Below are 27,092 nucleotides of genomic sequence, written 5' to 3'. Positions count from 1 at the left end.
ATTGGCGAAGAAGGTCGCAGCGGCCGCGCTGCGATTGGCTGGGGTTGGCGCGAAGCGTCGCGCGCCGCTCCTGCGACCGGGGCTGGGCGGGGCGACGGCCCAGGAAACAATAGAGCGTCGTCGTCGTCGAGCGGCTCGGCGCGGGAAGCGAGTGGCCGGCCGACTGGTTCCTGAGGTAAACCTAAGCGGGCCACGACGTCGCCCGCGCTCTCGAAGAGAGTCGGCATCATGGCGGATAAGGAAGGTAAGCCAAAAGGATGTTTCTGGGGGAGGGATGAGGGGGCGGCTCAGCTAGGCCTCACCTCCCTTTCCCCCCTCCTTCCCCTTCCTCGCCCCGCGCGGGCCCTGGCGGGGAACCCTTGGCCCAATCCCGGCGCCGGCCTGCTCAGCCCCGCCCCCTCTCCGAGGCTGCTGGCCAATGGGGTGCGTCTCCTTCCCTCTTGACCCGCCCCCCGTCCCTTGCCTCGTCTCGTTCGGCTGACTCGGGTTCTTCTCTGCTGCGGGGAGCTGCTGCTGCGCTGTCATGAGGCGAGGAGGGGTGCAGGACGGCTCAGGTGGGGGACGCGGCGGCTGGAGGGTGCTGTCGCTGGCTCACGCTGGGCGGCCGGTGGGGCTTCTTGTGGGCAGCCGTTCCACCGGCGTGGGGGGGAGGGGGGAGGGGGGAGGAGCCGCGGCTTCCCCTGGCGAACCTCTGCTTATTCAGAGGTTAGCTTAGTCAGAAGAGCCTGTGCAGCCATAAGGGCAAGTCTGAAAGGGCAGTGGCGAGACTGGCTTCGTGTCGCGGGCTTTCGGAATGCTTGGATGGAAAAAATGCTTTAGCGGCGCAGAGATTCTCAAGCTTGGGTCTCCAGATGTTGCTGGATGTTGATTGCAACTCCCATCATCCTCAGCCGCAATGCCATGGGGCTGAGGATGATGGGAGTTGTAGTCCAGCAACATCCCGGGGTCCAAGCCTCAGAACCCTTCATTGAGAGTGTTCAAATTGCTTTGTATCCATGAGCCCTGCAAAGTAGGCCAGTGGTGGTAGTCTCCTTATCTTGCAGGCCAGAAGCTTACTCTGAGATGATTGTCGTTTTGCATGAAGTTGCCCAAGGAGCTTGTGGGTTTGAACGGGATGCTTCCTGGTTTGTAGTTCCATCCTTGCAACTACCCTGTAAACATTTCCATATTAAAGATGGGAGACTGGGGCAGAGAGGTGGAGGGCCTTAGGCAAAGGAGGAGTAATATGAATGTTGATATGTTAATATACTGTTCTCCAACAAAGTGCTCAAAGCAGTTTACATAGAAAAATAAATTCAAAATAACTTGAAAAATATTCATTTAGGTTACTTCAGCCAATGACTACTTGAGTCATTTTCTGAATTAAGGTGTGAACCTGGAGTTTTCCAGACAGAATTCACTCTTAAATGATAGGCTGCACCAGCAATAGGTTTCATTGCTGCTGTAGGGGAGTGGTGATTGTTGTTTTTACTTAAAGCATAGAATACAAGTGATATTTGGGGGAGAAAGTTGCTTTTTTGCATCATCTTTGGAGGAAAACACATGGAATTTATGCACGAACTGGTGAATGCCACGATGCAGCTGTCAAATTGAGGTGCTACTTTTCTAGCATACACAATTCTTGCTGAAAGGGGGGAAGAACACTATGCTCTTTATGATCTTACAGCCAGGAAGCACAAAATTGTTAGGTTTACTGTGATCCCATGGTAGGGCTCTTATGTGAGGAATCCAAACAACTTGAGACTTAGGAAAAACTCCTGGATACAGAAGACAGAAATAACTTCCCTGCTACATCAGAGAGAGATGATTTCTGACTACGGGACAGTCAGCTTTGAGATTTTATTTGCTAGTATTGATTCTGTGCATTCTTCCCTTACTATCTTTAGCTGCCTTTGATGATGCAGTAGAGGAGCGAGTGATCAATGAAGAGTATAAAATATGGAAAAAAAATACTCCCTTCCTCTATGATCTTGTAATGACCCATGCTTTGGAGTGGCCCAGCTTGACTGCTCAATGGCTTCCTGATGTAACCAGGTAACTATGTTGTTCAGTTTCTTCTGTAATGGTAAGATGCAGAAGTACTGCCTGCTGCCAGTGCTTGCTGTCATCAGGGCTGCTTAAGTTTATAAGCAAGTTTAAGTTAATGTTCTTTTTAAAATTTGAATTGCCTTGAGCATCTTGGAAAGGCAGGGGATATATTTTAACTAAACTAAATAACTAACTATATAAAACATAAGAAGATGGAATTCTGTGCAGTAGTTCAAATTGCTGCCCAGGTTTTTTACTTGTCCATAATATACCCATATTGTTAGGTAAGTAAGGAAATTCCACAGCTCCAGTCTCAAAACCCATCCTTTCATTCTCACTTTACTATATGAAACTTTTCTCATGGCATTACAGGCCTGAAGGCAAAGACTTCAGTATTCATCGACTAGTTCTTGGAACACACACCTCTGATGAACAAAACCACCTTGTGATAGCCAGTGTGCAGCTCCCCAATGATGATGCGCAATTTGATGCCTCACACTATGATAGTGAGAAAGGAGGTAAGAGAACAAACTGGGGAGCAAGGATGGGATTCTTCTTGAATTCCTCTGGCAACATTGGTCCTCTTAAGTAAAAATTATTGCAGTGAGTAGTTAAGCAAAGATAATCTAGATGGATAAAGAGATTAATGTCTGTTGTTTTTTGTTTTGGAAGATTGGACACCTCTCACTTTGTTTCTCAAAGCAGTACTATCTAATAGAAAAGGTGCTGCTCTGATATTACTACATTTTTGGTGTTGTCGCTTACCCAGAGGCTTTGTTTTAAACATAGTTGCATATCCTGAGTGATTTGCAGTATGCTGGTTTTACTGCTTGCTGTCTGAGATTTTATTAATGATTTTAAATTGTTTATACTTTTGTTTATTACTTGATTTTTTTCTAAATGAAAAATGGATATAGCAGTCTGAAAGATACTTTGCTGGTAGAACAATAGGCAGTTCTGGGACTGTTCGTATGTATCACAACAGTGTTGAATGTCACTTGTTAAATATTTGGGTTGATTTGAAAATAAATATTGATCATTTGAGGGATCCCGTGTGTGTATGTATACTGCATACAATAAGTTTTTCCTGCTTTATCTTGTACACTTCCTCCTCCCTGCTGCCTCTGTTTTTTTCAGATCTGTAATCTCGCTATCAGTTGTTAGACTTAAAAGTTGTTGTTTCCTAATTTGAATTGCTAGAACAGTGTAGACATTATAGGTTTATCATCTTTATTTTCAGAGTTTGGAGGTTTTGGCTCTGTTAGTGGGAAAATAGAAATAGAAATAAAGATCAACCATGAAGGAGAAGTAAATAGAGCACGCTATATGCCTCAGAATCCATGCATCATTGCCACAAAGACCCCATCCAGTGATGTACTTGTGTTTGATTATACTAAGCATCCTTCAAAACCAGGTATTTACTCACTCTTATATCCTTACCTTACTCCTTTTGGGGATAAAGTTACAAATATACAAGGCCTATGTCAGGAGTTATACAACAAAGATAATCTTTGATGTGTGGGCAATTGCTTGTTTGTTTTGTTAAGAGTCGTCATTCTTCTTTCCTGCCACTTAATTCAGTCTCACTGGTTGGATTCTCACAGTGATTGTTTTACAACTGGTAAATAAGGTAAAAGGTTTGACTTTCAGAGATGACTGAGTGATTCAGCATGCTTGTCAATCTTGGAATTGCCTTGGGTGACTTGACAGTTACAAGTGAGAGTATGCAAATCAGACTTTCATGCTGGAGCTTGTATGCACTGCCACCCAGTCGTCCTGCTGTATATGTGGTGTTGGCTTCCTGTCCAGACTCAAGTTGTGAATCAGAATTCACAACAGTCGGTTCTCAAGTTGAGAGAGTTCCATGCAAGCTTTTCATTTTTTACACTTGTTGACTTTCCAAAATATTCCATATATTCTATATAAGTGAAGAGTAACATGTTTTTAGGCAGGCAGTTAAAATCTGTGGTGGGCAAGAGCACTGAAAAGTTTGAGAGGAAGCCAAACTTTTACAAATAATGTCGAGGAAAACTGAATATAAATAAATAGAAATTATATAGGCCATGGGTACCATTGCACATTTACATAGATCTGATGACTGCAGATGTATTTTGAGTGACTATTTAATTATATAGTTGAACTAGACAATCAGGTTTTTGATTTCTAGCTTCAAACTGATCTTTGTTGCAATTCTCTCATGTTGCACAAATAGCAGAGACAGGCTCTGATACGCTTTCCTTTGCAGATCCTTCTGGTGAGTGTAATCCAGATCTACGTCTCCGTGGGCATCAAAAAGAAGGCTATGGCCTGTCATGGAACCCAAACCTTAGTGGGCATTTGCTTAGTGCATCTGATGATCATGTGAGTATTACACAAAGTTGCACACTTTTGCTACCAGAGTGAGTGTGCTGCCTCCTCCCTGAAGAGCATAATGATCTCCAGCCTTACTCCCAGCTGTGAAACTGTAGTGGGGAGTGGGGACCATTTCTGGTGCTGTGCTTCCCTGCCCCCTTCCTAGCTACAAGGTTGGGAGGAACGCTGAAGAGTGTTGGCAGCTGTGTTTGCAAGATCCTTGCAACGCTTCGCAGACACACAAGTCCCCCTGCTGCCCACAACTTCCAGCTAGAGAGGAAGGCTCAGGATTATTCCTGACCTGGCACTGTGCCTCTGAAATGCGGTGCAAGGTCAAGGGCAAGACCTTCCCCCTTGTAGGAGGGGCAGGCTCCTGGCAACAACAAAAGTTAGCTCATCAGGGACAACCAAACTTCTTGGCCCCTGGTATTGTACATGCATGTAATAGAGACGTGCCTTGGCTGTCTGTCAAATGAGGTCTTCTATTTGAATGTATTTTTTTTCTTTCCCCTCTTGAAGACTATTTGCTTGTGGGACATAAGTACTGTTCCAAAAGAAGGGAAAGTGGTGGATGCCAAAACCATCTTTACGGGCCATACTGCTGTGGTAGAAGATGTTTCATGGCACTTGCTCCATGAATCTCTCTTTGGATCTGTTGCTGATGATCAGAAACTCATGATGTAAGCAAAGTAATAACATTTCATACAAACTGACTCTCTTCCAGGGTTGGGGAGGGGACTTATTACATCATATTTGCAATTGCTGTGTCTGCCTGTTGGTAGACTTTACGTATCCTGAACTCCTTTCTTTGTAGCTGGGACACCCGGTCAAACAACACTTCCAAGCCAAGCCACTCTGTGGATGCTCACACTGCAGAAGTGAACTGCCTTTCTTTCAATCCTTACAGCGAGTTCATCCTTGCCACAGGATCAGCTGATAAGGTGCCTGTCTACAATTCAGATAAGATTACCAAAATTCATGTTTCAAGGGTTAAGGGAACTTGTTTTTTGGACTGGGGCAATAGTCTGCTGTGTTAGATGGCCTTTCTCAATAATGGGCCCGTAGGGTGTATACTGTGTTTAAAAAAAGGGTGGGGGGGATTCTTCATTAACTCTCTGCTGATGTTCCTGTTCAGACTGTTGCATTGTGGGATTTGAGAAATTTGAAGCTGAAGCTGCACTCCTTTGAGTCTCATAAAGATGAAATATTTCAGGTAAAGTAAGCTCAAATATTATGCAGTGCCTTTTTCTGATAGGTATTGAGAGAAGTTGGCTTTTTTTTTTTTTAACCTTTGAAATGAGTGGCTGACATCCAGACTAATGACATGCCGGTGGTGATTTTTGGCATTTTGCCGGGTGCATGTGTGTGCACACGCGCACCTAGTACTTCCGGCCGAAGAGGGGAAGGGGTGGCAGGGAGGTACACTGCTGCCCTGAAAGATTTTACAGGACTCCAGCACCAGTGTGGGGAAGGGTAAGTGCACCCTTCCTCACCCTTAAAGTCCCCCCCCCGCCTAACCTACTTCACAGGGTTGTTGTGAGGAGAAACTTAACGGTACACTGCTCTGAGCTCCTTGGAGGAAGAGCGGAATATAAGTGTGAAAATAATTGGAAAAAATAAAATGATGTATATTGGGGCAAAAAAGCCCAACTTCACATATATGCTGATGGAGTTTGAGCTGTAGTGACTGACCGGGAGAGAAATCTTGGGGTTGTGGTGTCAACACAGGGTTATGGTATGAAGCTTAGCTCAGCACACTGCTTTTCTGCATTTGCTGTGATGAAAAATAGATCTGCAAAGTATGCCATTAATGACAATAATCAAGACATTTGGGGCCTCTGGATTTACAGTGTACCTGTCAGACTTGATGGTTGCAAAACACTTGGCATAAACAGTTGCTCAATATTCTAGGAGAGAAAAACATGTGTGAATCAATACAGCTTAACAAAACACTTGGATATACTGAGATGTGCTTCAAAATTAATTCTGTTGGATCAAAAGGCAAATTGATTGAATATAGATAGACAGCTTTCAAGAGGAGAAAGACAAAGAATGGGATGGATGAGTGGTTGACTGGCGGCTATGAGCAGCTTTTGCTTGACGCACTGAAATAAAAACGGCATTAGGCAAGAAACCTATGATGGATACCATGGCTTAATTTTTCTGCCTCATCTTGATTGATACAGGTACAGTGGTCTCCACATAATGAAACAATATTGGCTTCCAGTGGTACAGATCGTAGGCTAAATGTCTGGGATTTGAGGTAAGTCCCAGAAGGGTGCGGTGCTGCGTGGGTGCTGAATTTCACCAGAAATGCTTTTCGTGCCAAATTATTGTCTTATGTTTCAGCAAAATTGGAGAAGAGCAGTCTCCCGAAGATGCAGAAGATGGTCCACCAGAGCTGTTGGTGAGTGAATGTACTGGCCCTTGTGGGCATAATCTCTGCTTGGGTCTGAGCAGTCTGAAGTATTTGTTGAATTGCCCATGCCTGGGCATGCATGTGCACACTTCTCCCTCCTTGAACAATTTGTTTCCACTCTTGTCCAAGAACAAAAATGGATCTGGTACACTGCACATGTGTCTCTTTTGAGCAATTCTTCCATTTTACTGCCATTTTTACCTGACTTGTGCAGTATATTCAAGGAAGTGGAAGATGCTGCTTGTGATGTTCACCCACCCACCATCTTTTGGTGCGTCCTGATGACTGAGCTAGTTCTGCTTCGTGGAGGGAGGGAGAAATAGAAAAGTGATGAAGTTAACATGGATCATGCACATGTCACGATAGTTAATTTCTACTATTGCTGATCTAATCTTTTAAAACGGAAGAAAATTTGCATAGACTACATCATGGGGTTAATATATTGTATACTGGAGTCTAGGTTCGGGTTTTTTAAGGGTGCAGTGATTATTCTAGACTAGAGTACACCTGATATTGAAGGTTTGTGATTTTTACATTGGCAAGTCACTCTGGACATCAGGTGATGTCTTGCAAAAGCTTTTTGCAACCCTGCTCTAGATGAATTCTCCATCTCAGGATAGCATGCTTAAATAGATTGTCTCTTGTTTTCAATACTAGTTCATTCATGGTGGTCACACTGCAAAAATATCTGACTTTTCCTGGAATCCCAATGAGCCCTGGGTAATTTGTTCTGTATCAGAAGACAATATCATGCAAGTCTGGCAAATGGTAAGTAGTTTTGGGTGGAGGTTCATGTGAAACTATATGGCTGTCCAGTATTTAAAACAGAGTTAACATCTTGATTTTCTTGCCTTTGTCTCTGTGGTCTAACTTTCGTTTCCACCTGTCTTGAAGGAACAATGTTTACAGCTACAGCATATATGTGGCTTTGCAAATGTGTTTAGATCAAGGGTGCTTAGGGTGACTTGCAGTTAGCATTGAATCTTAAGCTACGGCATGGAATCTGTCATAAATATTTGAGTAATAGAATAACCTAAACCTATCACGGCTCAATGATGTAGCTTAGTGCTTACTGTAGTTCTGTTTGGTGCTCTAGTTGTTAGAAATTGCCCCTGGAGTGGGAGATTGCTTAACCATTAAATAAATATATCTGATTGCTGCTCCTCTCCCTTTTTATAGGCGGAGAACATATATAACGACGAAGATCCTGAAGGAAGTGTGGATCCAGAAGGGCAAGGGTCCTAAATAATTGGCCCTTTCCCCTTCCTTGCTGTGTGGTTCTCCCCCTCCCCGCCCACTCTTATTATCCTTTCCCTGCCTTGTTCTCCCAGTTCTAAGATTGTCAACACTGGTGTTGGACAGACGGATACACACACACGATGCATTCAACAGCCCATCTATAGATGTTATCCATCAGCCTTGCTTCAAGCTCAGAAAGTGAGCAGTTTCTGTTGCAAGTTGAAGGCTTGGCCTGACATGAGCTAGCACCACACAGTGGTGACCATGTTTTCTTCTGAAACATTTGGTTGAGCTTTTAAAATTAATACCATTCATACAGTGCAAACATTAAGATCCAAATGTTCTACTGAGGAGAGTTTAAGACTCAAAGAGTTCCTGGTTTTCCTTTTGGTCCCTCTCATAAAGGGGACTCTAGTGCTCTCTAATCAATCTTAGTTTTCAGGCACTGATGAACCCAGTACAAGGTCACCTATTACATCTGTTTCTAGCTGTTGTCGGTCATTACAAGTGGTTCTTTTGTACAGATAAGGCCTGAGTTTCCCCCCATTACAGCTTGGTCCAGCTATCCCTGTCTGATAGGGGAAATTCAGGATGTGAATATGGTGGTAGCTTATTCCTGCGCATCACTTTGCACTCTTGTGTGTTTCTTGAACTGTGTTCTCCTGTTACATCTTTCCTTTCTGTGAAGTGTTTTTGTGTTTGTAACTTGGGGGACTACCAAGTTGTAAAAGGTTTTTATTTCAGCTGAATGATAGGCCACAGACATGTCCAGTTACCTGGAAATGTGCACTGGCTGTTGGCATATGTAGACAGAATGACTTAAGTATGGATGACATATTCTTTTCTCTTGTGTTAACACATCTCCCGTCAGGGTGAACTGTTTCACCAGCAACCCATTTAATTCTTCATGACCCAATACAAGTGCTTCAAAGGAAATAAATTTGGTTTTCTATGTAAGATGAAGTGCTTTTCTTTTAAACTGAGAGTGCTCTGCATCTAAACTGAAGGCTTAACTATGTGGCACCTAATTAAGTACACCTTTGCTGGGTAAGGGAGCAGGCTGATACAGTACAAAGTAGATGTCTACTACAAATACTTAGATGCAGTTCAGCAAAAGTTCTCAAAGTTGTTTACACAGAAAATTAATATAAAATGCCACTGAATCAAAGCAGGGGGGACCCCAATGCTCAGTCTGAAACTGATGTGAAATTAAAAATACTAGTGCTTGTTAGGAGGACGCTGATGCCCACAGGCTATAGAGAGCCTTGTTAGAGCTACATGTTGCAAAGACCACTCACCAGTATGAGATGCAGATGGGTGGGTGGGGGGCTCTTTCATTGCCAACAACAGTCTGATGGGTGGGTGCCTTCAGCAGCTTGCTGTCCATGCAAATTAGTAGAGACCTCTGCCTTCCCTAGTTCAGTGTTGGTTCACACAGCTCTTTTTAAATTGTTTCAAACTGGGTTACTATTTTGACCGTTGCCAATTCAGATGGAAATAAGCCCCCAAAATGGGTTGTGTGAAAAAGGCCTCAGTCTCTGTGCCTATCACTTGCTGCCAAGCATCTTGAAGGGTATTCAGTGGCTATGGCTATCTGCATTTTGGCTTGTCTGCTCTGTAATGTAGGATAGAAATAGTACAGGTATCACAGAGACTATATGCATCAATTGCGGTCTCACAACAGCACAGCATTGTGACCACTAGTAGTTGCTGTTGAACTAATGCCTACAGAGCAGCTACCAAGTTGGAAGAGCATGATCTTGAAACACTGTAGAAAACCCTTTTCTGTTAGCAGAAGAGGTGTCCATGTTTCTCTTATTTGTGCTGAGGGAAGGGGGGAGATGGTTCTGGCTGAACTTGGGGCAGTAGAATGCTGGGGGTGAAATAGTGACTACTGGACCAATACCCTGATGGCCCCAGTAAGTGGGTTTTAGTAACTTTCACCCTGTTTCACTTATCAACATATCACCAGCTATTCCATCTTTAAAGATTTCTGAATGCTTTGTGTGTATATAAAAAGCACTTAATAGGATTTAATGCCTGTTTTCATAACATGTTAAAATTATAAACAGACGTCTTAAAGAATTAAATTCTGTTCTTGAACAGCCCTCTTACACAGGAGAGTAACATTAAAGAAAAAGAAATATTGACAAACGTGCAGGCATGTTGGCTTTAACTGTGCAGTTGTGTGTAATGCACATCTGGTGTTCTGTTGACATGACCTCAGTCCAGTGTAAGTACCAGATTTCAGAAGATCATTTGCAGCACCTTAAGACATAATAAAGATGCAAACGATCATCTCAAAGTTTTGATTGTTAGACCTCCTTTCTCATCGAACAGAAACTATCTTCCCAGCTAATGACCAGAAAAAAGAAGTCCATGCTCGGGAATCTGGAATTCAGTCTTGCTCTTATTTTGCTTCTGACTTGCAGAGTTGTCCATAGATTTCTAAGCAGTCTCTGTAAAAATTGAATCTGGGTCACTCGTTGCTCAAGGAAATGTTTCACCGCAAAATCTAGATCAGGGGTGTCAAAACAGAATCGGGTGTGGGGGCTGCACACAACCACTTGCTGTCCTCTGTCCCCTTCTTCCCTGCTGTGCCCTCTAAACTGTCCTGCCTCCTTTCTCCCCCTCCCTCCCTCAAGTAGTCAAATAAGTTTGTTGTAACCACAGTTCATAACATGCACATTAAAGCATCACTAATACATCATGCGTAAAGAAAAACGGATAAGACATAACAAGACAGTATAAAACATAACTGACTAAACATGCATGAAAATAAAATGAGATATCCTAATACCTAACTGTAGTTAGAACTCTGGTGGGTAGAACTCAAAGTCCTGGAAATACAACTTAGCCAGAGGTCTAGCAGGGTTAGCAGGCACAGTACTTTGCCTAATTTTAAAAGACAATAGAGCAGAAATGGCCGCTTGATGATTAACATAAGGATAATTAAATTAACATACTCCGCCAGCAAGTATGCTTCAAAACCCATGAATTTATCAATAATCCAGCCCAGTGTTTTTTTTATTGGTCCATAAAGGGGGCAATATAGGGTATAGTGTTTAATGTTCTCCAGTTGCCCTGACTACAGGGGCAGAAGTGCTGTTCCATGGGAACTTTGTGAAATTTACCCTCAAGATATGCCGAGGGCATGGTTTGGAAACGTAGACTGGTACCCTTCCTCACTCTCCTTTCCCTCTTGGCTCTTTGGCATGTGGTGCTGGTGGAGGGCAGATGAAGGAGAAGGCCCACTTCACCTTGCTCTCCACCAGCCCTGCACGCTGAAGAGCCACAAGGATGCAGAGGAGAGGAGTATGGCAGCAATGGTGGAAGGAGAAATGTCTCATAGTGTGGGGTGGGGAGGAGGAAGGAACTGGCCAGCAGGTTACCCAGCCACCTCTGCCCCAGCTCCAGAGCACTGCAAGTGGGGAGGAAGGCCACTGCCTTGATGCGCATGGGGAGAAACCCTGGGAGGTGGGGGGTGGGAACACAGCGGTCAGGGCTCATGCCCAGGGGCCAGAAAATGGAGCTCCACAGGTCGAATTGGCCTGCAGGCTGGCAGTTTAACACGCCAGATCTAGATCTTCATCAGCTACACCTTGAAAGATCACTGTTTCAAAGATAGGGGCTTTAAAAGCAAGAAAATACTGTATTCTGTGATATTAAAAAAAAAAGTTTTTAAAAGCCACATGTAATTTGAGAACACTTGAACAATATGCAAATGTGGAAGAATAGGTCATGTGTCTGGGAGTTCTTAAGTCAGTATATAGGAAAATAAATGCATATGCATTGGTCTTATAAAATGCTTGTTAGTGCTGGGCACGGTATAACAATTAAAAACAAAACTGGCCCTGCTGCAGGCCTCTAATCTTATTTGTTGGTGCAAAGACGACATCATTAGATTATACCAGTACTTGGATAAAAACGTTCAGGTATTAGCTCTATGTTTGTGGTCTTCTCAAATTCCTTCCTACTTGTTAAATTTTTTTCTGCTGTACATGACTAGTCAAGGACTAGACACAGCAAGAACTAGCTAAGGATATTCAGGAAGTCTCTATTAAAAGCTTGGCACTCAACTTCCCTTTTCAGCTCTTTCCTAGCTGTAAGTCCAACCTACTTGTAAATGGATAGTTCTTGATGTAAGCTGGCTCTCAGCTCTTCCAATTCTTGGTTCTTTCGCTGCTGAAGTTGAACTCCATTCTTCAGTTCCCTCAGTCTGTCTTCCATCTCTTCCACCTGTTCCTGTAAATAGGGAAGGCACCAGCATATAACTCAAAGCCTTTTGGAAAGGAAGGCTTTGTCATTGTAGCACTGATTGTGATAACATAGCCACAGTGTATCAGCTGCTGTGGAGGGCATCACATTTTGCTAACAAAATTCACAATGTTGGAGAGCCAATGCAGGAGAAGTTGCATAGCCTGAATGGGTTGCATTCCCCTTGAAGGATTAGGTTTGCAGTCTGGGTGCGCTCTGAACGTGGGCTTTATTCCTGAATAATCAGAATGCAGCTGTGGCCAGAATGCATTGTTACAACTTTGGCTGGTGTGGCAATTGCACCCCTATCTGGGCAAGCATAGCCAGTCTTTCCCGTGACTCAATCACATCTAGAAGCTATCTACCGTATTTTACGGACTATAAGACACTATGGACTATAAGACGCACCTTAATTTTAATCCAGTTTTTCAGAGTTTTAACATATTAAACTGTTAAAACATATAAGACGCACCTGAATTTTGGTGGATATTTTTTGAGGAAAAAAGTGAGTCTTATAGTCCATAAAATATGGTATGTGGGGCTGCCCCCCAAAATGTCCAGAAGCCTTAACTGGTACAGAATGTGGTGGTGATAATCCTGGTGGGTGATTATTAGCTGCTTTGTGGACCTTTGTAAAGACTAAATGCAGGATATAAATGCCTAAAATCTGGAGGAAGTGGGTCAGCAAAAGGAATGGCTGTCTAAGCAATGATCAAATGGGATAAAACTTTTGTGCCTTTCCAAGATTCAGCATAGTTGGTCTGATGTACTCTGTTCTAAAAATAAACATCATTTGCCAAAGTAACAAAAACAAAATAACTGATCTGTACAAATTACACAGATAGGGAAACTTGTATAACTTCATTACATTCCCCATAACTGTGTGGGCTGCTGCAGTCCTATCCCTTGACTATAGAAGCTGATTAATTTCCCCCTTTGGCTTTGCAGACTTCATGTGGTGTGTAAACCACATACTTCCAAGTCTGCTTTTACGGTACATCATTGAAGGCCAGAAGCTCGTCCCTCATTTTCAAAGGTGAATCTGTGATCCTCAGCATAATGAACAATGTAAAGTCTGTGCTTCTGAGTTTGTCTGGAATCATCAAACTTTCAAACCCCTGAGCTAAACTTTGACATCTGGCAACGTTATCAAATTGAAATTAAGCCTAGCCTAAGATTAAAAACAATAGTTGGTCTCGTGGTGGAACAGTGGAGTTCAAATGTAATTGCCCTTTATGTACACCACCTTTTAGATCAAAAAGTGAGATGGATGTAAAATATTTTGCTACACTTTATATATTCTCCAAAGACCTGGAGATGGGAATGGTGATGGCTTAGGTGTGTAAATATGGAATATTGCTCTGAAGGAAATCAAAATATCAGTTAGCATTTTGCTAGTGGAGCTCCATTAGCAGTGGGGAGGGTGTGTGTCAGTGCTGAGGCAGTGCACCAGAAAGGATGCAACCCTAATGGCTACTTTGCTGATCCTCAGTAGGTAAAGTTGGCAGCTTGAACGGATCAAAGAGGTCAGTGCAGTTGGCACAGTCTAAATGGAGGTTTGCATGAAATTCCATGTCCTACGTGTGTATTTGCTGTGGCTGCTGCTTTGCCCTTTTCAGTACTAAGGAGAACAGACAGGCTTGTGTAAACAAGCCTTTTCCTCCAGGTAGGAGCTGCCCTTCATCTCAAATGCTGCAAATGGAACTTTCACGACTAGTACCTGTAAAGTCACTCTACGCAGACTAAATTATGCCTGCTTAATTGGGTGGGACATGCAAATAAGCCTTTTTGGTTCAGCTTGCTCCCTGCAGTTGTCTTAAACGTGAAAGATGTACTCAAGATAACGCACCACATAGAAGGTCCCAGTTCCAAAGTCCTATTTGACACTTTAGTTGCACAACTGAAGGAGAAATGCCCCCCTTCTGCTGGGTTGCCAGTGGCACACCCTTCAAGAGCCTCCTCTTGGCTGCTGAAGTTGTACCTTAAGGAGGGATCCTACAGAAATGGGAGTTTCCCATAGGTCTGTGGTAGGGCTTGTCCAGAATTTGAACCTGGGACCTTGTGCACCCTTAAGAATCCTTTCCCTAGTTTAAGAAGCTACATGTTTGGCACATGGAAACCGGCCGTGGGCTCTGCCCCATGACAGAAGGATAGGCTCTTATGCACTGTGCAGCAGCAGCAGCAGCAAAGGGAATTGGCGCCTCTCTGAGATGGGCCTTCTGTCTTGCTGCTGCTCAGTTCTCAAGCAGTAGGGGCAGACAAAGCTTTTAATGTCTGACATTTTCTATCCTCTATAAATAACCTCACTTGAGGGAGGCAGCTGAGCTGCCTGTGGGCTATTGATGGCGGCAGCAGCAGCAAAAGGGGAGTCTGGGAAGCTGGTGATTCTCTTCATGTGACTCGAGTGTTCCAGATGTGGCACCACCTTGGCCCTCCCGCTGTTTTTGGACTACAGTTCCCATTATCTCCAGCCACAGTGGCCAATAGTCAAGTCCGATGGGAGTTGGGGCTCAACATTTGCAGGAGGGATGAAGTTGTGCAGCCCCATAACAAGGGGCTGCTGGCCTGCATGGACTCGTCCCAGAATGTCTGGCCACTTAGAAATGGTTCTCCTTTTCATGGAACAGCTCTTGGCTTTCCAATAACTGTGTTGCTGGATCAAGCCCAATCAGTTGCTGCTGTTGTTTGTTGCCAGTATCTCGTTTTCCAAGCAGGAGCAGCTGATCCTAATGAGTGGTGGTGTGTGTGTGTGTGCGTGCTAAGGGAGGCCCAGTTGCCTCTCCTTCCTGGGCTCCATTTGCTCCCCTCTCTCCCATTCCTCCCTGCCCTAGGATTAGAGAGCTGCGCTGCCTGCAGGCTGGCTGTTCATCAGACAAATAGCCAGCCTGCAGACAGCATGGGGCCACAGAGAGAGGAGCAAGCGGAGCTCTGGGAAGCAGAGGCAGTTGTGCCTCCTTTAGCACCGTACCAGCTCATGAGGATGAACCACTCCTGGCTCCGGGGTATATGAATTCTCAACACAGGATGTATATATAGTCCTTCTGGCTGAGAGCTGCTGGTCGACTTCATTCCTGGAGTTTAGTTCTAACTAAACTTGTGCCTGTTGCCCTATTCACAGTTGTGCATTCTGTATTGTGTTGATCTGTAAATTGTATTTATATATCTCTTAATTAGAAGAATTCAGTTTTCCAATTTGCAGAATATGGTTCTTGATTGCTAATATTTTAAGGGTGACTCATCCTTAATTTTAAGGGTGACTCAAGAGAGCCAGTGTGGTGTAGTGGTTAGAGTGCTGGACTAGGACCGGGGGAGACCCGAGTTCAAATCCCTATTCAGCCATGATACTAGCTGGGGGACTCTGGGCCAGTCATGTATCTCTCAGCCTACCCTACTTCACAGGGTTGTTGTGAGGAGAAACTTAAGTATGTAGTACACCGCTCTGGGCTCCTTGGAGGAAGAGCGGGATATAAAATTAAATCAATCAATCAATCAATCACCTGCCCTGCCCTGGCTGAGCAGTAAATCAAGGCAAACACATTACAAAGATGCTAGGGACTCAACTAATACGGCTGGCTGAGAGCACTCTAAGTGATACTGATGTGCTCTTAGATACCTACAGTGTGTCCTCAGAGCCCACAATGCAAAGTCCTTCTAGAAACTAGGGATCGGCATGAGCCAGTCTAGCGGTCCTTTTACAGACTGCCAAACTGGTTTGGAGGTCCAGCGTTCGGGCTGGTTCGGGGGCAGTGGAGTTTACCTTAAGGAGCAGGGAGGGTGCCCTTACCCCCGCCCCCACCCCCCGCGTTCTCCCTGCTGGCACTGTCTCCAAAATCACTGGCGTGGGGCAACAGTGTACCACCTTGGGTGTGTGCGGGGTTGGGGTTCCTGTATTCTACTCCCTGTGACCAAAAGACAGCTGGTGTGTGCCTTTGAAAATTACCCCTTAAGTGCTTTTTCCTCAGAACAGAAGTGGCTGTAAGGTTCTATAGATCCAAGTCAGTTACTTGCTCCCATCAATAACCAAAGAAAATGTTTCTGATGGGCTGCAGTTGCTCTAGTACTGGCCAAGTCTTTGTCAGGAAGTACAGCCTGACTCCACGTGAATAATGAGAAGGCCTCCTCCTTGCTCTCTCAAGGCGATCTTATACTACTGGGCTGTGGTGGTCTCATGGACATAAATAATGGATGTCCCCTCAGAGGTAAGCCCCATGAATTCAACGTTCCCAAGTAAGTATATAGGGCTGTGGCCTGAAATGCATTTAAGAGTGGTGTGCAAATCCTGTCCTGCCTTTCCCAAGAACTCACCAATTTGCATGTGCGAATAAAAAGAACACTGGTTAAAGCGTGTGGTAGATGGATCAATCCACATAAAGCAGTTTTCAGGACATTCTCCATATTGCTAGTGGTTACTGAGCTGAAGCACATGATCAGAAAGAACACACACTGCACCTCCTGTAGGCTTGTACCATTTTGGACTGCAGGTGCGGGACCATGTAGGAATGCTCCGCAGTATGAAAACGTTTCCCAGTGTGCCAGGGGGAAAGCGGGGGGGTGGGTGGGTTAGGTGTCCAGAGAGGGTTTAAACAAACATACAGGTGAAACTCGGAAAATTAGAATATCGTGCAAAAGTCCATTAATTTCAGTAATGCAAATTAAAAGGTGAAACTGATATATGAGACAGATGCATTACATGCAAAGCAAGATAAGTCAAACCTTAATTTGTAATAATTGTGATGATCATGGCGTACAGCTCATGAAAACCCCAAATCCACAATCTCAGAAAATTAGAATATTACATGGAACCGAGAAGACAAGGATTGAAGAATAGAACAATATCCGACCTCTGAAAAGTATACAGTGTACTGTGCTTGATTGGCCAGCAAACTCGCCTGACCTGACCCCATAGAGAATCTATGGGGCATTGCCAAGAGAAGGATGAGAGACATGAGACCAAACAATGCAGAATTGCTGAAGGCCGCTAATGAAGCATCCTGGTCTTCCATAATACCTCATCAGTGCCACAGGCTGATAGCATCCATGCCACGCCGCATTGAGGCAGTAATTGCTGCAAAAGGGGCCCAAACCAAGTACTGAATACATATGCATGCTTATACTTTTCAGAGGTCCGATATTGTTCTATTCTTCAATCCTTGTCTTCTTGGTTCCATGTAATATTATAATTTTCTGAGATTGGGGGTTTTCATGAGCTGTACGCCATGATCATCACAATTATAACAAATTAAGGCTTGACTTATCTCGCTTTGCATGTAATGCGTCTGTCTCATATATCAGTTTCACCTTTTAATTTGCATTACTGAAATTAATGGACTTTTGCATGATATTCTAATTTTCCGAGTTTCACCTGTACAATCTTGGTGTGATCTGAAGTGCTTCAGCTGCATCCTGTAATGCTCCAGATCGTGTGATTCAGCTCAGAGATTCTGGAGTCTGCATAGCAGCACAAGTCACTTGATCAGCTTGCAGGGTCAGCCCATCCACTAGGCAGCCCTAGGCAGTCTCCCATGTCACCAATTCTTGTGTGTGTGGTGGGTGGGTGTGCATATATTGTGCCAGAATATAGCTCTGCCAATTTTTCTTTCTCTCCTTGTATTGCACCCCTGAGTTACTGCGCAGGGGTGTAATAATGCAAGATGTAATCCTGCACCCTCCTCCCCAAAGGGCCAACACATCCTGCACCCTAAAATTTATAATCTTTGCTCATTGCACCTCAGGCCCCAGTCAACAGCTGGTCTCATGAGTTGCATTCCCTCTTTTGAATATGAACTGCCTGCCTCAGCATTCATTTCCAAAAAAGAAATGGTTTTGGACTCCATTTCCACATGTAACAGCAGCATTTTTTCACCTCTGAAGGGTTAGAATCTTGCCCCATAATGGACCAGGAGCTCTCCCCCATGGTGTCCTCAAACCAGCGTGGGCAGGTCATTCGACTTCCTGAATGAGCACCCTGCGCGGCTCAAGTGAAAGCCGGGGCTTTGCACTCCTGCACAGGGGTGTGTGTGTGTGTGTGTGTGTGTGTGTGTGTGAGTGAGTGAGAGGGAGAGATTCCCCCTAGGGCCAGCCCTGTTGGGTAGACAGGTGCTGCATCGACCTGCTTAGCAGCCACCTCTACACTAGAGGAGCACGTCGGCCCTCCAAGGCATACCCTGTACTGGAGAACTTCTTCATCCCGTTTTTGCTTAATGAGCAGGATCTGTTCCTCCAGGTTTCTGTTCTGCAGCCAGAGCTTGCTGACTTCTCCTTTCAGCGGCCGCAGAGTTTCCTTCAGTCTGTGGATCTCACTCTGCATCTTCTGCAAAGCCTTACTGCTGGCTTCTCGCCTTTCCAAGAGGCGCATCAGTTTAGGCTCATAGTGTTCTTCCAGGCCATGGCGGCTCTCTGCCACAAAGCTCTCAAACTCCATGGAAAGCCTCCGGCTCTCCTGGAGGTAGCAGCTGTCCCTCCGGCGCCTGGGGACCTTCAACCGCTGCCTGACCTGTTCCTTCTCTCTCTCACAAGTCTCTCTCAGCTGGGAGAGCTCCTCTGAGAGCTGGCCAACCCGACCTTCCAGTTCTTCCCGGTAGACGGCATACTGGGCCACATCGTGCCTTCTGGTTTCCAGCTGATACTGGCACGCCACACATTCCCGGGTCACCCGAAACAGCTTCCTTTTGACTTGCCGAATCTCATCCCTCAGGCTGTCCCTTTCGAGCTCCACCTTGGCATGAAACCTGTAGGCTTCCAGAATCTCTTGGTGGGCTTGCCTGATTTCCTCAAGGGCTGGTTCCCTCAGCAGCACAAGCTCCTGAATCAGGTGGTCCCTTTCCCTCTCCAGCTCTTCCACGGCCTCAATGCACTCCTGAAAACGCTCTGCAAGGTCCTCCATGCTCACGTCTTGGAGTTCTGCAGCACTTGCTTCCTCGCCTGCCATGGCTTCCTGCAGCTCTGCGGAGTCACCTGTGACCCCCGTATCTTGTGAGAGTGGTACACTGATGGGATCCATGAACAGCAGCTCCGTGGCGTCAGTTCCATCAAACTCCACTGGAGTTTCTGCATCTCCACCATCTGGGTCCAAGGTGGCTTCTGCATAATCCACTTCCAGAGGGGGTTCAGAGTCTGCCATCACTTCTCTGAAAATAAGCAATGAGTTGTAAGTCAAAGCTACAACCTCCTAGCACAGAGAGGCATTTGGGCAGCAGGCATGACATCCCTGTGCCAAGAAGAACTCCCCCCCCCAAGCTTTGCAGCTACAGCAAACTGGGAAGAATTTGACCCTTGCAGAACTCTGGACCAACCTCCTTGCCTTGTATCAAGCTGATTCCCCTACACCAGAGACTCTCAAACTTGGGTTCCTAGATGTTGTTGGACTACAATGCCCATTATCCTCAGCTACAGTGGACGGTAGGTGTGATAGTTCAAAAATATCTGGGGACCCAAGTTTGGTAACTTCTGCCCTAGACAATTCAAAACCTCATGACTTCCAATTATCTCTTGCTGCTTTAACTTTTCTAGGCCATTAAAGATGCCTTAAGGCCCCTTATAAAAAGTTAAAATATCTGTTCATCAGTAAAAGGCAGTAAAACTCAGCCAAAGACACATTGTTTCTGTAAAGCAGAAAAATGTGTGTTAGGAAATCAAGATCACATGCTGACATCAAAGAAAAGGCACATTTATAAAAAGAACTCAATGCCTGGAAGGAGTTATCTTCCTTGAGTTATAGAGGGGCTACGCAGGTTAGCTCTGCCCCTTGTGTTGGTCAGAAGAATGTTAGCAGCAGTTTGGACTGTATGCTCTGGACTGGGGCCTCTTTGGGAAGAGCATCTGAATGCTTGCATGCAGAAAGGTCTAAGTCTCCTCCCTGGCAGCATCTCCAAGATAGGGCTGAGGGAGACTCCTGCTTGCAGCCTTGGAGAAGCCGCTGCCAGTCTGGGTAGACAATACTGAGCTAGATAGACCAATGGTCTGGCTCCGTAAATGGCAGCTTCCTAGGTTCCTACATTGCTATGGCCAGGCTGCCTGCATCTTCCTTTCCACCCCCATTCAGACCAGGCAGGGGAAAGCCTATGTCTAGATGGGGAACTGCCATTTATTTATTTATTTATTTGTACGTTTGCATGCCGCTTCAAACTCACATCTCTGGGCAGTTTACAATAAATATAACAAAAACAGTAATTAAAACATTAAACAGTTTAAAACAAACCAGACCTCGACAAACCTAGTTAAAAACTGGGATGAATGTGTCTGGAGGGTAAAAGCTGTCAGATATGAGGAGGCTCTTCTCCAGCTGTTGTCGAACTACAACTCCCATCATCCCCGATGGCTCATAGCCACTATGCTATACTTGCACTGTGCCCACCTTAAAAGCAAGTCAAATATTCCCATTAAGGCTGGGTTTTTGTTGAGGGAGTGGGGGGGGGGCAGATGGGATGAAGCCCACCGAACGTGTTGGCGGGGGGCGGGAAGGGTTCGATCAAAGGAGGCCCAGCTGCCTCACCTTCCTTGAGCTCTGTTTGCTCCTCTCTCCCCCGGCATGCCATGGCATTGAGAGCAGCACCACACTGGCCGTTCATCCAGTAGAGCTGCGCGGTTAACCTCTCTGTTAGCATCTCTCTCGCCCGCATTCCGCCTGGCCTTAGAGTTAGAGGGCTGGTCTTCCACTCCTGCATCACAGTCCTACACACAGGTGTGCTTAACCAGGGGTTATCCAAGACCACCTGTGGCCTGGGCAGGAATACAATGGGCAATGTTATGCTCTGATATCACCACTTCACTCTGCCTGGTGACAGGGGTCCCCCTATGATTAGACCCATGGATTTTGATGAGCTTCAGCATGCTTCACTCTGTGGGGTTGTGGCCCTTTAGCCCATGCCATGGCATGTTCTCGGAAAAGGCTGAAGGAGCCTAGATGGCGAAAACCCCGATGGATGGGAGCACACTGACCGCAATAGCTATGTTAAGGAGAGGAGAGCTGGTCTTGTGGTAGCAAGCATGACTTGTCCCCATAGCTAAGCAGGGTCTGCCCTGGTTGCATCTGAATGGGAGACTAGAAGTGTGAGCACCATAAGAGATTCCCCTTCTTAGGGGATGGAGCCACTCTGGGAAGAGCATCTAAGTTCCAAGTTCCCTCCCTGGCAGCATCTCCAAGATAGGGCTGAGAAAGACTCCTGCCTGCAACCTTGGAGAAGCCGCTGCCAGTCTGTGAAGACAATACTGAGCTAGATAGACCAAGATAGACTCAGTATATGGCAGCTTCCTATGTTTCCTAAGTGAACACCATTTTACAAACATGCTGCTGCCCAGGCAAGCAGGAAGAAAGCCAGCAGAGGGCTTCCTGTGTACCGAGTGGCAGGTAAGAGGGGAATCTAGGTGGCTTGCAATAACTGATTGCTGAAAAGACAGCAGGGAGCTGGCAATTTTCAAAAAACACCTGAAAACCCATCATTTCGCCCAAGCTTTCTCAGCTTCCTATTTTTTTTAAAGGTTTTAATTTCTGGTTTATTTTTAAATTGTTTAAAGTTTTTTGTCTATGTTTTTAACTTGTTTTATGCTATCATTATCCACCCAGAGATGAAAGTTTGGGGCGGTGTACAAATTGGATAGATAAATAAATAGTTTGTTCTTTTAAAATCTAATTGAAAATGCTGACACAGACTCAGATGTACAGGTCCCAGGGCCCGCATGAGGCTGTTGCATGTGTGCCCGGCAAGATGGCTGAGGATGGATTAAAATATCACCGCTGGTTAAAAAAAAACCTGCAGGGTGTGGAAAGGCAGCTGTTGCTGTGGCCAGGGCCTGCTGCTTCCTTCACAACAGTGCTTGCTCCTGAGAGCAGAGTGGCAGGGGTGGAGGGTGTGATGTGCTCCTGGGGAGCATGGGGAGCGGGGAGCTTGAAAGAAGAGGACATGTTCTGGGAGGGAAGGAGCCAGCTATGGTGGGGGGCAGTGTTCCCTCTAAGGCGTGTGCACGCTCACACGTTTTTCTGATGTCCACTCAGTTCATTTTCGAGCCCGGCCAGGTTGACTCTAGAAAGTCCCACTCTGGGTGTGGATGCACTGCCTTGAGACTGCTGCCCAGAACAAAACTCATTCTGCACACCGAAGAGAAAAATTAGAGCCCTGGTGGAGGGTGCAGCATGAAGAAGCCACACCCAGTCCAGAGCAATAGCAGCACCCAGTTTGACAGCAGCCAGAGCTGGGTCTCTGCCCTTTGGCTGGCCTGAGAATCAACCCCCCACCCCACCCCACCCCCACCCCCTTGCATTTGTGGGGAGTGAGAGAGAAGAGACAGTACCGTCACAGGCTGCCCTGCCAGGAGGCAAGCAAGGTGAGGGGCTGGGGCATGCATTATGAAGTAGGGGTGACAGACTGGGCAACATGCAGATGCTCCTCGGGTCCCATCCAGCAGGCAGTTCTCCTGCAAGAGCCACATTGAAAGGAATCCCAGTGAAGCTTGCACAGGAGAGCATCCTGCTGGGGCCTGGGGCCCGGCGTCAGGGTGGATGTTCCAGGATGCCTGGGCCCCGCAGTGATTAGGGCTGGAGAGAAGAGCCCTCCTTCCCTTTTCCCAAATAAGGCATTTTCCCCTCTTGCAAACTGGCCAGTTACCGCTTTCGCGCCCCTGCCGGCTTCTCCCTACGACAGCTGAGAAAGGTGGGGACCCGGACCAAGTCTCTCGGCTTTCGCGTCGGAACTGGGGCAGAAGCATCGCTCTTCCGGGCAGTCAGCCTCTGCGGGGTGGCTTTCTGGACTTCCGAAGCCCACGAGCCTGCTCTCCCAACCAGATGTTCACCCAGCCGCAGCCCCCCCCCCCCCGCCCCGCCGCTTTCTCTCTCCGTGACAGCAAGAGGGTCTCCTGCCCCCCGGCTGGGCTTTGCTTCCCAGGCCAAGCCTCTGACGCCCTCTCTTTCCCCCCAGCCCAGGGCCTGACCCGGAGAGGATGCATGTCCTCCCAGGGTCCTTTGGGGAACAGCACTGGCCATGGAGTGCAAGCAACACGACCCCCCACCCCACCCCACCCCCAAGAATCCTGCTGCCTTCCGGAGCATTTGAAACCCCCCCCCCTTGTGAATGGAGTGCCCCCCCTTCTGCTTCCCTAGTTACTCTTCGAGGGCGCGGGGAGCCCAGGCTGCCTCCCTCCCTCCCTCCCGGGTCTGGAGTTGTTTATTCCCACCCACCTGCGGAGAAAAGCGACACCCCAAGCCCCGACCGACGCCTAGGAGCCGTTGAGGAGTCCTTACCGTCCTCTCCGGGAAGCCCGCTGAGCTCCTCCCGCTGCTCGGGGCTAGGCAGGGATTTGGCATGGGGGGGGAGGAGGGGGAGGGCGTGTTGGGGGCTATTAATAAGACAGGGCTGGAAACCGGAGAGCCCCTGGCCTTTGCCACCCCCACCTCCGGCGTCTCCCTCCCCGGAATCAGCTGCAGTGCCAGTGGAAGAAGGGCTGACACCGGATCCCTCCCTACGGAGTGAGGCGGGAGCAGGGGAGGGAGGGGGGGAGGGAGAGGGAGAGGCTGGCAGGGCTGCTGCTGGCAGACCCCTCGCTCGCTCGCTCGCTCGCCAGTGCCAGAGAGGCGCGCATGCTTGGCTCTCCCTGCACTGGCAGGCAGCATCAAGACAAGGGGGAGGCTGAGCTGGGAAAGGAGGACGTGGCTGGAATCGGCCGGCCTGCCTCTCCTTTCCTTTGTGTGTGCATGGAGAATGTGGACAAGCCCAGGCAGAATGGCCAAGTGTCCAGACACCCATCGAGGCACCAGTGAACAGGGACATTCGCTGCTGTGTGTGTGTGTGTCTCCTAAAAGGAGAGGTGAGACGTGTCTAAATCTGTCTCTCTCTGGGGACATTCTGGACATGTATCCAGGACTGTTAGCGTGTGCCCATGAACATCAAGACTGGCCACATTTTAAAGATGTCCACGGTCACGTTAACACACAGGGGTCCTCCCCAACCCTGGATTCCCCCCTCCCCAGATGTGGCTGGACTGCAACTCTTATCTTCCTTTGGTCATCTTGGCTGGGGTCAAGGGAGCTGTCGTCCAGCCACATCTGGAGACCCCTGGTTGGGAACACACACACACATGTCTATAGTACTTGAGTATAATAAGCAGATCAAGAGAGGTCCCTGTCCCAAGGAGTTTACAATCAACCTTCCAAGAGTGCTGGGGGAAGAGAAAGGCAGCAGCTGGAGAATGCCTGGAAATTTTTAGTGCCTGCAGCAGAAAATATAAATAGCACCCTCCCGGGTGGTGGCAGAAATAAAACTAAGAGACCAGGGGCCCTCTGGCTGCTGTTGGACTACAACTCCCACCATCCCAGTCACAATGGCCAGTAGCCGTGGATGATGGGAGTTGTAGTAGGCCGATGCTGGCAGGTGGGGTGCAGTTTGGCACCCCTGCAATAGAGTCAATTGGCCTCCCTTTGTTGGTGCCCTGAAATCCGTGGACTGAGTTGGGCTGCTTCCCCATTCCTAAGGGTGGGGCTGGTCCTAACAACCCACAGAGAGAGGTGGGAAGGGGGAGGCAGGAGTTAAAAGGGGTGGGTGGGAGCAAATGGGGTTGGATGTACTTCTGTTGTGCACTTACTTACTTACCCTCTGCTAAGCGCAGCCTTAAGATTTCGTTCCAGCACTAAGAGGACTCGTCCCGAAGGCATGAAATGGGGGGAAGGTGGGAGTGGGCGATCTGAGGGAGGCAGGGGCGTAGTTAGTAGAGAGGGGGCCCGTGTTCATCCCTCTCTCTGAAGGCCCCCCAGAGTGAGGGAGATAATGAAGATAATAGGGAGGGATGGAGCTGGAGGGCCCTCAGGAGCTGGTGGCCCGTGTTCTTTGAACCCTTTCGCTCAATTATAGCTACGCCCCTGGAGGGAGGTGTGAAAGGAGCAGTTTCCCGAGCGCGGTTGCAATTTCGCAGCGGCTGGCCTTCAGATCCTGGCCGCCCGATTGCACCTCTCTTTCTCATCCTGCCCCACACTAACAAGAGCCGTGCTGCTTGCAGGCTGGTCATGCATCAGGTAGAGCTGGGCCTGCAGGCAGCGTGGCTCTTGTTAACAAGGGGATGGGTTGGGAGAAACATCAGCCTGCACAGTGCTACCTGATGAATGGCCGGCCTGCTGGCAATGCAGCTCTGCTTAACATGGGGCAGGGCATGATGGGGTGGGAGCAACGTTAGCCCGCACAGCTGTACCTGATGAATGGCCGGCCTGCAGGCAGCACAGTTCTTGTTAACACAGAGTGGGGGTGGGAAGATAGGGGGAACCAGTGCAATCGGACTGCTGGAAACTAGAAGCAGCCGTGTCTCATTTGGCGACCCCCCACTCCTTAGGGTGAGCCACTGCTGCCATTTATTATTATTATTATTATTATTATTATTATTATTATTATTATTATTAGTGTCTTACTGTTATTGCAAGAAGAAATAACCCTTGCCAAAGGGACTGGCCTTGCGTGTCTTTGCCCCCGAGTTCCACGCAGTGCTCTTTGGCTCTTGTCCCCCATGCCAATCAGCCAGGCAGCGAGACGGCTCTCTCATCGCAGGCGCCTCTGGCAGCCGGCCCGCCCTGCTCCGCCCGCCCGCAGCCTCCGCTTCCTCAGGCTCCCTTGACCAGCCTAGGAGGAGGTTATCCCTGGCTGGCTCACTTCATCACTTGGGCACGCAGGTCAGGAGTGCAACAGCACGGGGGGGGGGGGGCGGCCCAGCGAGCGCCCACACCTGCCTCGTGGAAGCACCCGAGAAAGTGCAGCTTCAACGCAAAGGGGGAAAGGGCGATTGTGAAAAACGGGGGGAAAGTTGGAAAAAGGCGTTCTTCCCTCTAGCTGCAGAGAGGCGTTTGACTCAATCGCATCGGAATGCTGCTAACTTGAACAATGCTGCGTGTGTGTATAAATAATACCCACCTAAAACTGCAAGCAAGGTTACAGGGGAGGGTCAGCCGGGCTGGGTCCGCAGAGCCTTCTATGGCATGGAAGGCAGAAGAAAGGTGGCCGCTTGTGGAAGGTCAGGCCTGCTGCACCCGCTTTCTGATTTATCCTAGAAATATCCAAAGGGAAGGGAGGAGGGAGGGAGGGAGGCAGACAGACACGTGGGGAGCCGTTGGCCACGGGGACTTGAAGCCAGCCTGCTGCTGCTGCTCTCTGTTTGTGGACATAACTTGGCAACCGGCTGGGAGTGTCACCCACAGGGCAGGAGGCATCGCAAAGGATCATGCCGCAGGCAACTGCCCTCCCCAAGGAGGGCAGCACAGCTGGTTGTAACAGGTCCAGAAGGGGGCGATTCGGAGACATGAGGTTAAGTGAGGTGGCCAGTTGGGGGCACCGTGAAAGGCAGCAGAGCAGGAGCCAAGAGGTCTGCTCCTTCAGAGAACTACGCCGGGCACTGCCTCCCAGAATGCTCTGTGACTGATTCACTGGCTTCCTTCAAACCCCCTGTCCACAAGCCTTCACTGGAACCCCCTAGCCCCGTTCCCTATTGCAGGGTTTCCCAACACTCCAGATGTTCTTGAACGACAACTCCCCATTGGAGCTGGGGGGTGATGGGAATTGCAGCTCAGCAACATCTGGAGTGCCGCAGGTTGGGACCCCTGCCCCACAGGAATGGCTCGTCTTAATGAGTGGGCGGGTGGGTGGGCGTCAAAGGAGGCACAGTTGCCTCTCCTTCCCGGAGCTCCGTTTGCACCTCTCTTTCCCATCCTGCCCCACTCCAGCGTTAACAAGAGCGACTACGCTGCCTGCAGGCTGCAAGCTGGCCATTCGTCAACACCGCAAAGCTCTATCTCGCCTGTAAGGGGTGGGGGAGAGAGGAGCAAACAGAGTTC

At 47.7% G+C, this 27,092-nt stretch overlaps 2 protein-coding genes across 5 annotated transcripts; one reads left to right on the top strand and one right to left on the bottom strand.

Moving 5' to 3' along the window:
* The first annotated feature begins 90 nt into the window (after positions 1 to 90).
* On the top strand, positions 91 to 8,995 carry RBBP4 (RB binding protein 4, chromatin remodeling factor). Of its 2 annotated transcripts, none has more exons than XM_053267215.1 (12): positions 91 to 244; positions 1,887 to 2,034; positions 2,401 to 2,546; positions 3,269 to 3,442; positions 4,274 to 4,389; positions 4,900 to 5,060; positions 5,195 to 5,321; positions 5,516 to 5,593; positions 6,567 to 6,643; positions 6,730 to 6,787; positions 7,457 to 7,567; positions 7,979 to 8,995. In XM_053267215.1, the coding sequence occupies exons 1-12, from the start codon at positions 229 to 231 to the stop codon at positions 8,042 to 8,044; spliced, it is 1,278 nt and encodes a 425-aa protein (XP_053123190.1). In that variant the 5' UTR covers positions 91 to 228; the 3' UTR covers positions 8,045 to 8,995. The 2 variants fall into 2 exon arrangements, with proteins under 2 accessions (XP_053123190.1, XP_053123189.1); XM_053267214.1 differs by lacking the exon at positions 91 to 244 and adding an exon at positions 415 to 554.
* Positions 8,996 to 10,047: 1,052 nt separating this feature from the next.
* On the bottom strand, positions 10,048 to 23,709 carry SYNC (syncoilin, intermediate filament protein). 3 transcript variants are annotated; one of them, XM_053267219.1, is made up of 4 exons: positions 23,466 to 23,709; positions 18,459 to 19,422; positions 12,159 to 12,283; positions 10,048 to 10,497 (listed from the first exon to the last, which is right to left on the bottom strand). In XM_053267219.1, the coding sequence occupies exons 2-4, from the start codon at positions 19,413 to 19,415 to the stop codon at positions 10,449 to 10,451; spliced, it is 1,131 nt and encodes a 376-aa protein (XP_053123194.1). In that variant the 5' UTR covers positions 19,416 to 19,422; positions 23,466 to 23,709; the 3' UTR covers positions 10,048 to 10,448. The 3 variants fall into 3 exon arrangements, with proteins under 3 accessions (XP_053123194.1, XP_053123192.1, XP_053123193.1); XM_053267217.1 differs by having other exon boundaries at positions 23,529 to 23,709; XM_053267218.1 differs by lacking the exon at positions 23,466 to 23,709 and adding an exon at positions 22,897 to 23,092.
* Between the last annotated feature and the right edge of the window lie 3,383 nt (positions 23,710 to 27,092).

Source organism: Hemicordylus capensis, chromosome 7, assembly GCF_027244095.1.
Source record: "Hemicordylus capensis ecotype Gifberg chromosome 7, rHemCap1.1.pri, whole genome shotgun sequence".
Classification (NCBI taxonomy): Eukaryota; Metazoa; Chordata; class Lepidosauria; order Squamata; family Cordylidae; genus Hemicordylus; species Hemicordylus capensis.
This window is presented reverse-complemented; position numbering and strand designations above follow the sequence as displayed.

Bases quoted from the DNA above. Each gene is read 5' to 3' on its own strand.
- RBBP4 (XM_053267214.1), top strand. From the start codon at position 524: ATGAGGCGAGGAGGGGTGCAGGACGGCTCAG. The intron at 4,390-4,899 runs GTGAGTATTACA...CCCCTCTTGAAG, and splicing joins TTAGTGCATCTGATGATCAT to ACTATTTGCTTGTGGGACAT. The intron at 6,644-6,729 runs GTAAGTCCCAGA...CTTATGTTTCAG, and splicing joins CTAAATGTCTGGGATTTGAG to CAAAATTGGAGAAGAGCAGT.
- SYNC (XM_053267219.1), bottom strand. From the start codon at position 19,415: ATGGCAGACTCTGAACCCCCTCTGGAAGTGGATTATGCAGAAGCCACC. The intron at 12,284-18,458 runs GTATGCCTTGGA...CCCTATTTACAG, and splicing joins AAGAAGTTCTCCAGTACAGG to GAACAGGTGGAAGAGATGGA. The intron at 10,498-12,158 runs GTAGGTTGGACT...CAATTTTTACAG, and splicing joins CAAGAACTATCCATTTACAA to AGACTGCTTAGAAATCTATG.